General features: G+C 48.4%; 1 protein-coding gene across 2 annotated transcripts in view; it reads right to left on the bottom strand.

Moving 5' to 3' along the window:
• The window catches only part of SLC44A2 (solute carrier family 44 member 2), a 34,136-nt gene extending 25,300 nt beyond the window's left edge, over positions 1 to 8,836 (bottom strand). For both annotated transcript variants that reach the window (XM_021083792.1, XM_005654863.3), the window contains exon 1: positions 8,675 to 8,836. In XM_021083792.1, the coding sequence (XP_020939451.1) occupies positions 8,675 to 8,705 (31 nt within the window). In that variant the 5' untranslated portion in view covers positions 8,706 to 8,836. The remainder of the gene's footprint in view (positions 1 to 8,674) is intronic.

Here is a 14,581-nt window from a genome sequence, read left to right as displayed (position 1 = left end):
TATTTTTTTTTTTTTTTTTTTTTTGTCTTTTTGCCATTTTCTTCCGCCGCTCTCGCGGCATATGGAGGTTCCCAGGCTAGGAGTCAAATCAGAGCTGTAGCCGCCGGCCTATGCCGGAGCCACAGCAATGCCAGATCTGAGCCGCATCTGTGACCTACACCACAGCTCACGGCAACACCGGATCCTTAACCCATTGAGCAAGGCCAGGGATCGAACCCGCCACCTCATGGTTCCTAGTCAGATTCGTTAACCACTGCGCCACGACAGCAACTCCAGAGCTGATACTATTGTTAATCCTATTTTCTGGATGAAGAAACTGAGGCTCAGACATATGAAAGGTATAGATATGAAAAGTTCAGGGATACTAAAGGTCTATGCTGGTACAGAGCTAGGAAGAATGGAGCTGGAACTGGAACAGAGGCAATGCTGGGTTTCAGAACCTGGCTGCGAGTCAGAACTCTGGTTAGTTTTGTTGTAGATGTATGCCTTTATTTAGCACCTTGGTCTACCTCTGGCCTCGTCTCCTGGCTTCTGCCATTGCAACCCATAGAGTCCAGGGGGTGCCTGTGAGCCCCTCAGTCAGGCCAGATCCCTCCTCTGCTCAGAACTCAATGGCTCCATCTCAGAACAAAAGCCCAAGTCCTCCTGTGATCTGCAAGGCCCTATACACTCTGTTCTCATCTCCTCCCATTCTACACCCCCACCCCCCATCTCTTCATTCTAGGCACATGGGCCTCCTCTACAAACATACCAGCTATGCTCCTGCCCCAGGGCCTTTGCACAGACCTTGCCCACTGCCTGAAACGTTCTGGACGGCGCCTTCTCTCTCTTCTGGTCACCTCAGGATGGCCTTCTCGGATCCCCCCATTTGATTTTTTTAAATTTATTATTGAGGTATAGTTGATTTACAATGTTGTGTTAATTTCTGCTACACAACAAGGTGATTCAGATACATATACACCTGAATATTATACACTATATAATATATAATATATTACACACATGCATGTGTGTGTGTGTGTGTGTGTATATATAAATTAAATATAAATTATATATAAATTTATATATAATATAAATTTTTTTTTTTTTTGGCCACCCTGCGGCATATGGAGTTCCCCGAACCAGGGATCAGCTCCAAGCCGTAGCTGCAACCTAAACCACAGCTGTGGCAATGCCAGATCCTTTAACCCACTGTGCCATGTCAGGAATCGAACCTGAGTCCTGGTGCTGCAGAGATGCCACTGATCCCTTAGTGCCACAGTGGAACTTCTATACACTCTTTTTAAAAAAACATTCTTGGAGCTCCCATCATGGTGCAGAGGAAATGAATCTGACTAGGAACCATGAGGTTGTGGGTTCGATCCTTGGCCTCGCTCACTGGGTTAAGGATCCGGTGTTGCCGTGAGCTGTGGTGTAGGTCACAGATGCGGCTCAGATCTGGCATTGCTGTGGCTCTGGCACAGGCTGGCAGCTAAAGCTCTGATTAGACCTCTAGCCTGGGAACATCCATATGACTTGGGAGCAGACCTAAAAAGATTTAAAAGAAAAGACAACAAACAAATAAACATTCTTTTTCATTACGGTTTATCATGGAACATTGGGTAGTGTAATTCTCTGTGCTGTACAGTAGGATTTTGTTGCTCCATTTGATTTTTTTTTTTTTTTTTTTTTTTTTTTTTGGTATTTTTAGGGCTGTACCCACAGGCATATGGAGGTTCCCAGGCTAGGGATCTAATTGGAGCTGCAGCTGCAGGCGTACGCCAGAGTCACAGCAACTCGGGATCCGAGCCGTGTCTGCAACCTACACCACAGCTCACGGCAACAGCGGATCCTTAACCCACTGAGCAAGGCCAGGGATTGAACCTGCAACCTCATGGTTCCTAGTCGGATTCGTTAACCACTGTGTCACAACGGGAACTCCCCTCATTTGACGTTTTAAACCCTGCCTCCAGGCCCTATAGATCACACTTCTTCCTGCTACACTTTTCTCCAGAGCCCTTCTCTGATATTCTAAGAATTTTCCCCATTCATCTAGTATTTTGTCTGGGTCCCTTTCTAGAATGTCACCTCAACAGGTGCATTGCCTGCTGTGTCTCCAGGGTCTAGGACAGAACCTGGCAACCCAACCCGGTACCCTCACGGTAAATGTTTGTTGAAGGAAGTTATAGCTATGAATGAACTTGTTTATGTTAAGCAACCTGCATGCTTATCAAGATTTAAAAAACAAAATGAGGAGTTCCCGTCGTGGCGCAGTGGTTAACGAATCTGACTAGGAACCATGAGGTTGCGGGTTCAGTCCCTGCCCTTGCTCAGTGGGTTGACGATCCGGCATTGCCGTGAGCTGTGGTGTAGGTCGCAGACTCGGCTCGGATCCCACGTTGCTGTGGCTCTGGTGTAGGCCCGTGGCTACAACTCTGATTCGACCCCTAGCCTGGGAACCTCCATAAGCCGTGGGAGCGGCCCAAGAAATGGCAAAAAGACAAAAAAAAGAAAAAAAAAAAAAGAAACAAATAAAAAAAGCAAAACTTCAGGCAGAACAAGTCTTCAGACTAAGAAAAATCACTCTCCCTCTCACCCTTGGCCCAGAGCCCTCACTTCCTTTCCCTGGGGGCAATTCCTCTCCCTGGTTTCCCTTTCCTCCTTCTGGACACTATTACACCACACACACAGAAGCAGATTTGTAGCTATTTTTCTGTATTCCCCTTTTGCTACACACTGGTCCCACTTCATTTCACAGATGAACCTAACTGGACATAGTTTCCCATCAGCAAGGTGAGATCTACTTCACCTTATAAGGCAACATAGTAACCCACCCTAGAAATAGTACCCTTTCTCATTAAACCAGCCTGAGGAGCTTTCAAAAGATACAGATGCAGAGTTCCCATTGTGGCTCAGCAGTAACTGAACCCCACTGGTATCCATGACGATGTGGGTTCGATCCCTCACCTCGCTCAGTGGGTTAAGTAGCTGATGTTGCCATAAGCTGCAGTGTAGGTCGCAGACACGGCTCAGATCAGGCGTTGCTGTGGCTGTGGTGCAGGTTGGCAGCTGTAGCTCCGATTCGACCCCTAGCCTGGGAATTTCCATATGCTGTGGGTACAGCACTAAAATAACCGAAAACCAAAAAAAAAAAAAAAAAGATACAGATGCCACATACACAGAGAGACAGAAATTCATAGTCTAAGCTCTGGAAAGAGACTTCTTGTCTGGGTTATGTCTGTGGTTAGGGCAGCTGGCTGAGGGTATGTGAAGGTTCTTTCACTTAGAAAGCTAAAATTTTCTATGGTTGAGGGCTTATTTTTAATTTTCAGCCCCCGACCCAACAGAGAGAATGTATTAATTTTGTTATATAAGAGTTGAAAATCCTGTTTAAAAATAATCCTCCCTTTGGGGATTGACTGGGAAAGGGCAGGAGAGAACTTTCCATGGTGACAAGAAAGTTCTTAACAGAGATCTGCAAATTTTTTCTAAGGACCAGATACTAAAGATTTTCAGCTGTGTGGTTCACATCTCACCTCTGTCACTCATTCTTCTTCTATTTTTTTCTTTTTTTTTTTTTTAGGGCCGCACTTGTGCCATATGAAAGTTCCCAGGCTAGGAGTTGAATTGGAGCTGCAGTTGCCTGCTATGCCACAGCCATAGCAACGCCAGATCTGAGCCACATCTGCAACCTACACCTCAGCTTGCAGCAACTCTGGATCCTTAACCCACTGATCAAGGCCAGGTGTCGAACCCGCATCCTCATGGAGACTAGGTGAGGCACAACAGGAACTCCAGTCACATATTCTTCTTTTAAGAACCATTTAAAAATATAAGAGCTATTCTTAGTCCATTGGCTTTACAAAAACAGGCCACATGGCAATGATGTAAAAATACTTAAAACTACTGAGCTGTATCTTTAAAAACAGTTTTTTTTGGTTTTGTCTTTTTAGGGCCACACCGGCGGCATATGGAGGTTTCCCAGGCTAGGGGTCTAACCGGAGCTGCAGCTGCCGGCCTACACCAGAGCCACAACAACACCAGATCCTTAACCCAATGAGCAAGGCCAGGGATCGAACCCGCAACGTCATGGTTCCTAGTTGGATTCATTTCCACTGAGCCACTATGGGAACTCCTAAAAATAGTTAAGTTTGCAAATTTTATGTTATGGTTTTAACCACAAAATAATAATAATAATAGTAATAGTAATAATAATAATAATGATAATGATAGGCTTAAGGGGCTTCTGGGAACTGGTAGTTTTTTTTGCCCGATCTGTGTGCTGGTTACATGGGTGTTTACCCTGTGAAGACTCCTGGAGCTTCCTTCATTAAGGATCTGCACCCTTTTACATATGAATTTTTCTACTTCAATAAAGAGTTTAAAGAATTTCCCCTGTGGTGCAGCAGGTTAAGGATACACCATTGTCACCGCTGTGGCTTGGGTTCAGTCCCTGCCCCAGGAACTTCCACATGCCACAGGCACAGCACCCCCCCAAAAAAGAAGTTTAAAATGTTCCCCCTGGAGTTCCCATTGTGGCTCAGTGTGTTAAGAACCCAACAGTGTCCATGAGGATTCAGGTTTGATCCTTGGCCTCACTCAGTGGGTTAAAGTTCCAGTGTTGCTGCAAGCTGTAGTGTAGGTCACAGATGCAGCTCAGATCTGGCATTACTGTGGCTGTGGTGCAGGCCTCAACTGAAGTTCCGATTTGACCCCTAGCCTGGAACTTCCATATGCTGTAGGTGGGGACATAAAAAGAAAAAAAAATTGCATAAAAAAATATCCCCCTTGGAGTTCCCGTCATGACACAGAGGAAATGAATCCAACTAGGAACCATGAGGTTGTGGGTTCGATCCCTGGCCTTGCTCAGTGAGTTAAGGATCCAGCATTTCCATGAGCTGAGTGTAGGTCCCAGACGTGGCTCTGATCTGGCATTGCTGCAGCTGTGGGGTAGGCCAGCAGCTGCAGCTCCAATTCGACTCCTAGCCCGGGAAACTACATACGCCATAGGTGTGGCCCTAAAAAAGCAAAAAAAAAAAAAAAAAAAAAAAGGAAAGAAAAAAAGCAACATGATGTGAAACAAGCACATTTTCATTAATATTTCTTGAGCACTTATTTTGTGCTATGTGCCAGGCACTGTGGATACATCTTCAAACCAAACCGACATGCTCTCCTGCCTCTCAAAGCTATCACTCTAGGGATTGTCTGAAAATTTTGTAAAAGGGGGAAAAAAAGGCACTAAATGAAGAATATGTATGTCTTTGGATGTGAAGGTCGAAGGCCTAGACTCCACTTGGAAGAAAACACAAGATGTTACACTGATGCACTCCAAGAAGGGAGTATGATTTTGGGAGAGGGAGCAAGAGGGAGATTTTTCTTTTTTGTTTTTTCTTTAGGGCTGTACCTGGGGCATATGAAGTTCCCAGGCTAGGGGTTGAATTGGATCTGCAGGTGCAGCCACAGCAACGCCATAGCCGAGGCACATGTGCAACTTACACCTCAGCTTGTAGCAACATCATATCCTCAACCCACTGTGTCAGGCCGGAAATCGAACCTATGTCCCGGTTCTGTAGAGATGTCACCCATCCCATTGTGCCATAGCAGGAACTCCCCAACAATAATTTTTAAAAAATCAGGAGTTCCCGTCGTGGCGCAGTAGTTAACGAATCCGACTAGGAACCATGAGGTTGCGGGTTCAGTCCCTGCCCTTGCGCAGTGGGTTAACGATCCGGCGTTGCCGTGAGCTGTGGTGTAGGTTGCAGACGTGGCTTGGATCCTGCGTTGCTGTGGCTCTGGCGTAGGCCAGTGGCTACAGCTCCGATTCGACCCCTAGCCTGGGAACCTCCATATGCCATGGGAGCGGCCCAAAGAAATAGCAAAAAGACAAAAAAAAAAAAAAAAAAAAATCAAATGTCAGGGTCCTACTGCTGGCTGAGTTGAACTCTCTAGAGAAGAGGGCCAGGGAATCTACTTTTTTTTTTTTTTCCAGCTGCACCGGTGTCATATGGAAGTTTCCGGGCCAGGGATCAAATGACATAACTGCAGCAACCCCAGATCCCCAACCCACTGCACCCAGTCAGGTACTGAACCCATACCTCAGCAGCAATGGGAGCTGCTGCAGTGACAATGCCAGATCCTTAACCCGAGGTGCCACAGTGGGAACTTCTGGAATCTGCTTTTTAAATAAGCACCATTGCTTTTTTCCCAGTCCTCCACTCCCATCAGTCTATTATATTAGGTTCTAGAATCTTTTTCCATGCTGCTCATGCCAAGGGTGTGCTGGGAAGGATGGCAGTGCTCCTTGTTGACATCCGTTGGGACTGGGGGCCATTTCCTGGTTTCCTCAGAGTTGCCGCCTTCCTCTAGATATTGTGTCTGATAGGGAGGGAGCTTCCTGCCCTGCCCAGTTTACACCAAGACTATGCCCTGACAGAGTGGGCTGCTTCTCTATCAGCTCATGGAAAATCCATGACCCCAGTATCACCAGTTCCAGAGGCCTTCTGAGCAGGTACAGCTCACTAGGCACGTGCAAAACACTTCCCACCAGTCAACAGGCCTGCCTAGCCTTACAGATGAGGATAACAGAGTCTCGGTCACCAACTCGCCCATGGCCACACAGCTTGTATAGTTTCAGAACCAACCAGGATCTGAGCCTACGTCTATTTGCCATCACCCCCTAAATTCATGGGACTGATATAAAGACACTGGGGTACAAGGGAAGGATATGTGAGCCCCTCTTTGTACACTGTCTCCAAAGAAAAGCTCCCCATAATCTGGGAGAGACAGGGCAGGGCCAAGGCCCTAGAATGTTTGGTTCTGATGAGAACGGAGTACTTGCAAACTAAATGAGACTCCTCCCACTTTGAGAATTCAAGCCTCTATCATAGGTGAGGCCAGGCTGCAAGAACCACCTGAAGTCTCCATCTCATACTCTCCGGAGCCTTACAAAGAGAAATGATTAAGCGACTGTGTGGTTTCTTTGCCGTTTCCTCTGCCTGGACCGTATTTCTCTTAAATCTTCCCATGGCTGGCTCAGCCTCCAGCCCTTAGTCCCCTAAAATAATCGCAGATGATTCTCCCCCCCACTACAAACACACACACACACACACACACACACACACACACACACACACACGATGTCCTGTTCATTGACTCACATTTACAGCAAGCTAAAAATTACCTCTTTATTTAAGAATTTTTCCACTTTGTTCACTGCTGTGTTTCCTGTGTCTAGATACTGCCTGCCTGAAGGATGTTTAATACATATTTGTTGGAATGGCCTAGCATGTCTGTTGGGCACACAGGTCCTCTGTCTCCACTGTGGTCCTGGCAGGACCATGGCTGGCTCCCTTTGGCCAAACTCATGGCTGAGTGAATCACACCATTGTCCACTCTGCCCCCCATGCTTGCCTCAGGGAGACTAAAGATCTCTCAGGTGCTGCCCAGAGGCAGGCAGGACCCCAGGCGGAGAATTCCAGATCAGAGACTGCCAGCCACACCCAAGGGGCTCTGGCAGCAGGGCAGCCACAAGGTCTGGGGTTTGGGCCAAAACCAAGAGCCGAGAAGGCCCTTCAGGAGGTTTGGGCTGGCAGCTTCCACCAGAGAGAGAAGAGGCTGGGCTACTGCCAGGTCCGGGCTGGGCAGGAAGAGCCCTGTCTCCCTATCTGTCTCTCTGCAGCCTCTGGAGGCCACAGTCCCTGAGGGGAGGGAGGCATAGCTTGTTTTTCTTGATTATTTTTGAGCTATTTCCGGCCCCTTCCCCAAGGCCCTTCGGTTTCACAGTTTCCAGGAAGTTTCAGTCACATAACAAGAGGTGGCAGGGCACCTTCCTCCCAGGGCCATGCCACGTGGGGGCATGTACCCAGCTCAGCCCTGGGGACCCAAAACGGAGAAGAGAAAGGAGAAACCGAGGACCACTCCTCTCCCCCCACCGTGGGAAGCCGGGGGGGGGGGGGGGGGGGGGGGAGGAAGCACTCTCTGGCTTGAGTGGGGAGGAAGCCTCATCTTTGCCCCACCCACTTGGCCCAGATGCCAAGGCCACCCTAAGGGGTTCGCAGGAGGGGGTTCTTCTCTTCGGACCCCTCAAAACAAGATTGAGCAGCCCAGGCCCCTTACACTGGGAGGGGAAAGTTTCTCAATTGTTTCCTGCTTCCTTCCTGCCCCTTAGCCGGCGGCGCGGTTGTTTCTGCCCTTCCCAGGCGGCGGGTGAGACCAGACGGGCTCCCACCCAGCCTTCCGCGGAGTCTTGCCTCAGTTTCCCCATCTAGCTGGAAGCCCTGGACGACTACTTTTATGGGGTGTGCGCAGAAAAGAAAAGAAATTAGTGGACAAAAGAAACTGGAAGAAGAGGAGGATTTGGGGAGATGGGGGCCCTGGTTCTTTTCCGAGCCTCGGTCGCCGTGCCTCCCCTCCCCCGCTTAGCATCTGAGCCACCCAGATAACGGGACCTCCCCGGGCGGAGCATGCGCCGTGTGTCCCAGCCCATCAGCTCGAGGGGGAGCAGGGGTTCCTGAGAGGGGACGCGGGGCGATCAGGCGGGAGCAAGAGGGTTCGGCGCAGAGCAAGGTGCAAGGCCAGGAAGCAGGTTGGGGCCCCCAGCTGCAGCGTGGGTGTTTAAGATCTCAGATGTCCACCCCCCACTCCCACGGCCCTCCCAACTCAGCAGAGACGGCAGCGGGCCAGAGGCAGCTCCTACCGTAGGCTCCGTCCTTCCGCTCGTCCACCATGGCCGCAGCGGGCGGGGAGGGGAGTCCTAGCCAGTGCGACCCCAGCCCGGGCGGGCGGGAGGCTCCGCGGGCTGCAGCGCCCCGCCCCAGCCGGCCCCACCCCTCCCACCCGCTCAGCCCCTCGCACCCCCTCCAATGGGAGCCCCGAGCGGGAGGGGCGGGATCCGGGGGCGGGGCCTGTCTTGGGAAGGGGGTGGGGCCCCAACCTTTGTTTCCCGACTGAGCTCCTGAGAGACCCTCTTGGTTTGTTTAGTGGGCTAGGAGCAGTCAGCATGCTTTCAATCATCTATCCATCCCTTCATTCGCCAAGCAGATACTGAGCACTGACTGTGTGCCAGTGAACAGAAAAAAAGATACCATTTTTCATTCATCACATTGGCAAGAATTTTAGAGTTTGGTAATATCAAGCGCGGTGAGCTGATGCTGTGGGTCAGAGTGTTTTCTGGCAGAAAGATGAAATCCAAAGTGTGTCTTCTCTGAGCGAGTCCTCTCTGCCATTGGCCCAGGAGAAGCCATCGCAGGCCTGTGTGCCTGGGGAGTATGTGACAAATTGTTACCTGCAGCTTGGATACTTCTTGTGAAAAATGGGGTAGGGGTTTCCGTTGTGGCTCAATGGTTACTAAACTGACTAGTATCCATGAAGATGCAGGTTCCCGGGTTAAGGACCCCGCGTTGCCCTGAGCTGCAGTATAGGTCGCAGATGGGACTCTGATCCTGTGTTGCTGGAGCTGCGGTGTAGTCTGGCAGCTACAGCTCCAATTCAACCCCTAGCCTGGGAACTTCCACATACCTCAGCTGTGGCCCTAAAATAATAATAATAATGCCACAGGTGTAGCCCTAAAAAAAAATGGGGGAGAAGGCATACGTCCACCAACTGAGGGGTGCATACGACACAGTGATATGGTCACAGGAGAGAACACCATACAACTAATAAAAAGAATGAAGTCATCAGGGAAATGCAAAATAAAACTTGATGGTTCACCACTACACACCCACTGGAATAACTAAAACTCAAAAGACTAATGGTACCAAGTGTTGGTGAGGATCTGCAGCAAATAGGGTCTCTGAGCACTGACTGTATGCCAGTGAACAGAAAAAAAGATACCATTTTTCATTCATCACATTGGCAAGAATTTTAGAGTTTGGTAACCTCAAGCACGGTGAGCTGATGCTGTGGCTCAGAATGGGAATGGGTCAGAATGGGTCAGTTGGTGGGAATGTAAAATGGCACAACCACCTGGAAGAAGATCTGGTAGTTTTTTGGGGGGGCAGGGGGCACATGTGCAGCATGCGGAAGTTCCCAGGCCAGAAATGGAACCTGCACCACAGCAGTGACCTGGGCCACTGCAGTGACAATGCCAGATCCTTAACTTGCTATGCCAAAAAGGAACTCCAATAGTTTCTAATCGGGCACCTACCATATGATCCAGACATTCTACTCCTAGGTATTTTATTTACTAAGAAAAATAAAACCAGGGAGTTCCCATTGCGGTGCAGCAGAAACAAATCCAACTAGTATCCATGAGGATATGGGTTAGAGCCCTGGCCTGGCTCAGTGGGTTAAGGATCCAGCGTTACCAAAAGCTTCACTGTAGGTCACTGAATGGGCTTGGACTTAGTGTTGCCATGGCTGTGGCATAGGTCAGCAGCTGCAGCTTCAGTTCAACCCTGGGCTGGGAACTTCCATATGCCATGAGGTGAAAGGAAGAAAGAAAGAGAGAGTGAGAGAAAGTGAAATGAACTACTGGTATGTGCAACAGCATGAATGATAAAAAATAAATAAATAAATAAAAAGCTTTATACCCCAGAAGTTCCTGTCATGGCTCAGCAGTGAATGAACCAGACTAGTATTCATGAGGATGTGGGTTTGATCCCTGGCCTTGTTCAGTGGGTTAAGGATCTGGCATTGCTGTGGGCTGCGTTGTAAGTTGCAGACATGGCTTGGATCCCGTGTAGCTATGCCTGAGGGTAGGCCTGCAGCTGTAGCTCAGATTTGACCCCTAGCCTGGGAACTTCCACATGCCACAGGTGGGGCCCTAAAAAGACCAAAAAACGACAAAAACACACACAAAAACAAAAAAGGCATTATGCCCCAGTGAAAAAGGCCAGACACTTTGGTATGACGTTCTAGGACAGGCATAGCTAATCAACCTAGGGTAACAGAACATGGATTAGTGGCGGCCTTTGCAGTTGATAGTAACTGATGGGGCCATAGCTTAGTTTCCTCAGGAGCCGGAAACACGACTGTGGTTTAACAGGTGGGTTCAGTTTCTCACAGTTACATGACTTCTGCCCTTTCTTAATACACCTTACATTTTGAAAGTGGAAAACATTTCAGCAGTTTAAGAAAGAAGGAGGTGGCTCTGCAGATTCAAACAAGGGTAAATGTTAATAGAGAGCTTAGTCAGCATCAGGTGAGGTGTTAAGTGCTTTACATTAAATCTTTTTATTTATTTTTATTTTTATTTTTAAGGCTGTACTTGAGGCATATGGAAGTTCCCAGGCTAGAGGTTGAATTGGACCTGTAGCTGCTGGTCTATACCACAGCCACAGCAATTCGGGATCCGAGTACATCTGCCACCTCCACCATAGCTCATGGCAACCCCCGATCCTTAATACTGAGTGAGGCCAGGGATTGAACCTTCGCCTCTTGGATACCAGTTGGGTTCATTTCCGCTGAGCCATGGCGGGAACTCCCTACATTAAATCTTTATAACCATTTTCCATTCAGGGAAAGTGACACAGGGAGGTTAAGCAATGTATTAAGTATTTTGTATTACTCCTTGTAACAATTTTCCAGTTGCCAAAAGTGACAGAAAGAGGGTAAGTAATTAACCCACAGTCACACAGTTAGTGAGCACAGAGCTGTACAAGAATTTGAACCCAAGGAGTTTCTGTCTTGGCTCAGTGATAGCAAACACAACTAGTATCCATGGGGATGTAGGTTTGATCCCTGGCCTCACTCAGTGGGTTAAGGATCTGATCTGGCATCGCCCTGAGCTGTGGTGTAAGTCGCAGATGTAGCTGAGATCCCATGTTGCCGTGGCTGTGGCACAGGCTCGAAGCTGCAGCTCTGATTTGATTCCTAGCCTGGGAACTCCATATGCCGAAAGTTTGGCCCTAAAAACAAACAAAAAAAGAATTTTAACTGGAGGAGCCTGACTTCACCATTCACATAAACTCCACACCACTCAGCCAGTGTGTAAAAATAGCAAATCATGTTTAGTTGGTCACTCATGGACGGTATGCAAAGGAGAGAGGGAGATATCAAACAGGTACACACCACACATCTGCAAGTCACAACAGAAAAAAATCATAACATGGCAGGAGATGTCAGAAGGACCAGGATGGGGGAGGGGGAAGGGGAAAGGGACATTTTTCTGATCTGCAATGTCCTATCTTTCTTTCTGTCTCTTTAGTGGGAGACTGTATTCTTAGGTTTCTTGGGTAATTAAAACTCTATTTCAAAAAATAGATTTAAGGGAGTTCCCATTGTGGCTCAGTGGTAATGAACCTGACTTGTATCCATGAGGACTGGGTTTTGCCCCTGGACCTGCTCAGCAGGTTGAGGATGTGGCATTGCTGTGGCTGTGGTGTAGGCTGGCAGCTGCAGCTCTGATTCGACCCCTAACCCAGGAACTTCCATGTATCTCAGGTGCCCTAAAAAAAAAAAAATAGATTTAAGCAAGTCAGTCATGTAATTCCCTGGTGGATCAGCAGATTAAGGATTGAGCATTCTCACTGCTGTGGTGACGGTTCCATCCCTGGCCCAGGAACTTCCACATGCCACGAAGGGTGGCCAAAAAGAAAAAAAAAAGTCACACTGTACTGTATGATTCTACTTTTTTTTTTTTTTTTTTTTTGCCTTTTTGCCTTTTTGCCTTTTCTTGAGCCACTCTCGAGGCATATGGAGGTTCCCAGGCTAGGGGTTGAATCAGAGCTGTAGCCACCAGCCTATGCCAGAGCCACAGCAACGCGGGATCCAAGCCACGTCTGCAACCTACACCACAACTCAGACCCTTAACCCACTGAGCGAGGCCAGGGATCGAACCCACAACCTCAGGGTTCCTAGTTGTATTTGTTAACCACTGCGCCACGACAGGTGCTCCTGATTCTACTTTTAGAGGAGTCAAATTCATAGTGACAGAAAGTAGAATGGTGAGTGCTGGGGCAGAGGAAGAGGGATGGAAAGTTATTGCTTTTTAGGGACAGAATTTCTGTTTCAGAGGAAGGGAAGAGAAGTTCCTTCGCATAGTGGTAACAAACCTAAGTATCCATGAGGATTCAGGTTCGACCCCTGGCCTTGCTCAGCAGGTTGAGGATCCGGCGTTGCTGGGAGCTGTGTCGTATGTAGGTTGCAGAGATCTGGCATTGCTATGGCTTTGGTTTAGGGTGGCTGCTGTAGCTACGATTCAACCCCTAGCCTGGGAACTTCCATATGCCGTGGGTGCAGCCCTGAAGAGCCAAAAAAAAAAAAAAAAAAAAAAAAAAAAAAAGAAGCAGAAGAAGGAAAGAGTTCAAGAAATGGACAGCAGTAATGGTTGTGCAATAATGTGAATGTACTTAATGCCGCTGGACTGGATGCTTAAAATGGCAAATTTTATGATATAGATAGATATAACCACAATAAAAGATTTTGTTTGTTTTTTTGGCCTTGCCTATGGCATGTGGAAGTTGCTGGACCAGGAATCAAACCTGAGCCATAGTTAGGACCCCAGCCACAGCAGTGACAATGCCAGACCCTTAACATGCTGTACCACAAGAGAACTCCAATAAAAGTGGTTTTTTTTTTCTTTTTAGGGCCCTACCCATGGCATCTGGAAGTTCCCAGGTTAGGGGTCAAATCAAGAGATGTAGGAGCGAGCTGGCTAACAGCACAGCCATGGCATTGCTGAATCCTTAACCTACTAATGAGGCCAGGGATCGAACCTGCATCCTTATGGATCCTAGTCAGGTTCTTACCCCACTGAACCACAATGGGAACTCCTAATAAAAGTTTCTTAGTAGTGCTTTTTTTTTTTTTTGTCTTTTCTAGGGACACTCCTGCAGCATATGGAGGTTCCCAGGCTAGGGATTGAATTGGAGCTGTAGCTGCCATCCTACTCCACAGCCACAGCAACGGGGGATCCGAGCCACGTCTGCAACCTACACCACAGCTCAGGGTGACGTCAGATCCTTAATCCACTGAGCAAGGCCAGGGATCGAACCTGCAACCTCATGGTTCCTAGTCAGATTCGTGAACCACTGCGCCATGACGGGAACTCCAAAAGTTTCTTAGTAGATTTTTTAAAAAATGGCACAACATAGCTAATGACAGGGTTGGGGGGGGGGCAGGGGAGACTTGGGAAAGCCTAGAGGAAGGATCATCTGACCTATGCAAGGGGTGAGAGGTCATGGAGGGATTCTGCAGAGGAGACCTGAAAACTGAGGGAGAAGCAGGTGGAGAAAGCAGATGTCATGCACTGAGCGGTCATGTTCCAGAGGAAGGAGAGAAAGAGGAACTGAAATTAGGGAGGTCAGAGTGTCTGAGTCAATGAGTTCAAGGCTGCCTTGTGGGAGAGGTCAGCAGAGGTGAAACCGTGCCAGGCAGAACAGCTTGAGGGCAATGGGGAGTCATGGGTGATGTGAGAGTGAGGGAGGGTTGTGAGAACTGAGTTTCAGGGAGATCCCTTTAGTGGTATGGAGAAGGGGTGCAGGGTGTGTCTAGAGGCAGGGTCCCCCATAGGCATCTAGGAGGAACTAGGGCAGGGCCCCATCCTCTGGGGCTGGGGGAGGTTGCAGCTGTAGCGAGGCTCTGGGCACACAGAGCCTCTCTGTTCTCTGACCTCACTGAAGCTTTTGGGCTCATGAATTTTTCAGCCAAACAGGCCTTGAGT

Source organism: Sus scrofa, chromosome 2 (genome assembly GCF_000003025.6).
Source record: "Sus scrofa isolate TJ Tabasco breed Duroc chromosome 2, Sscrofa11.1, whole genome shotgun sequence".
In the NCBI taxonomy this organism is placed as follows: Eukaryota; Metazoa; Chordata; class Mammalia; order Artiodactyla; family Suidae; genus Sus; species Sus scrofa.
Note: the sequence above shows the minus strand (reverse complement) of the source record. Positions and strands in the feature narration are given on the sequence as shown.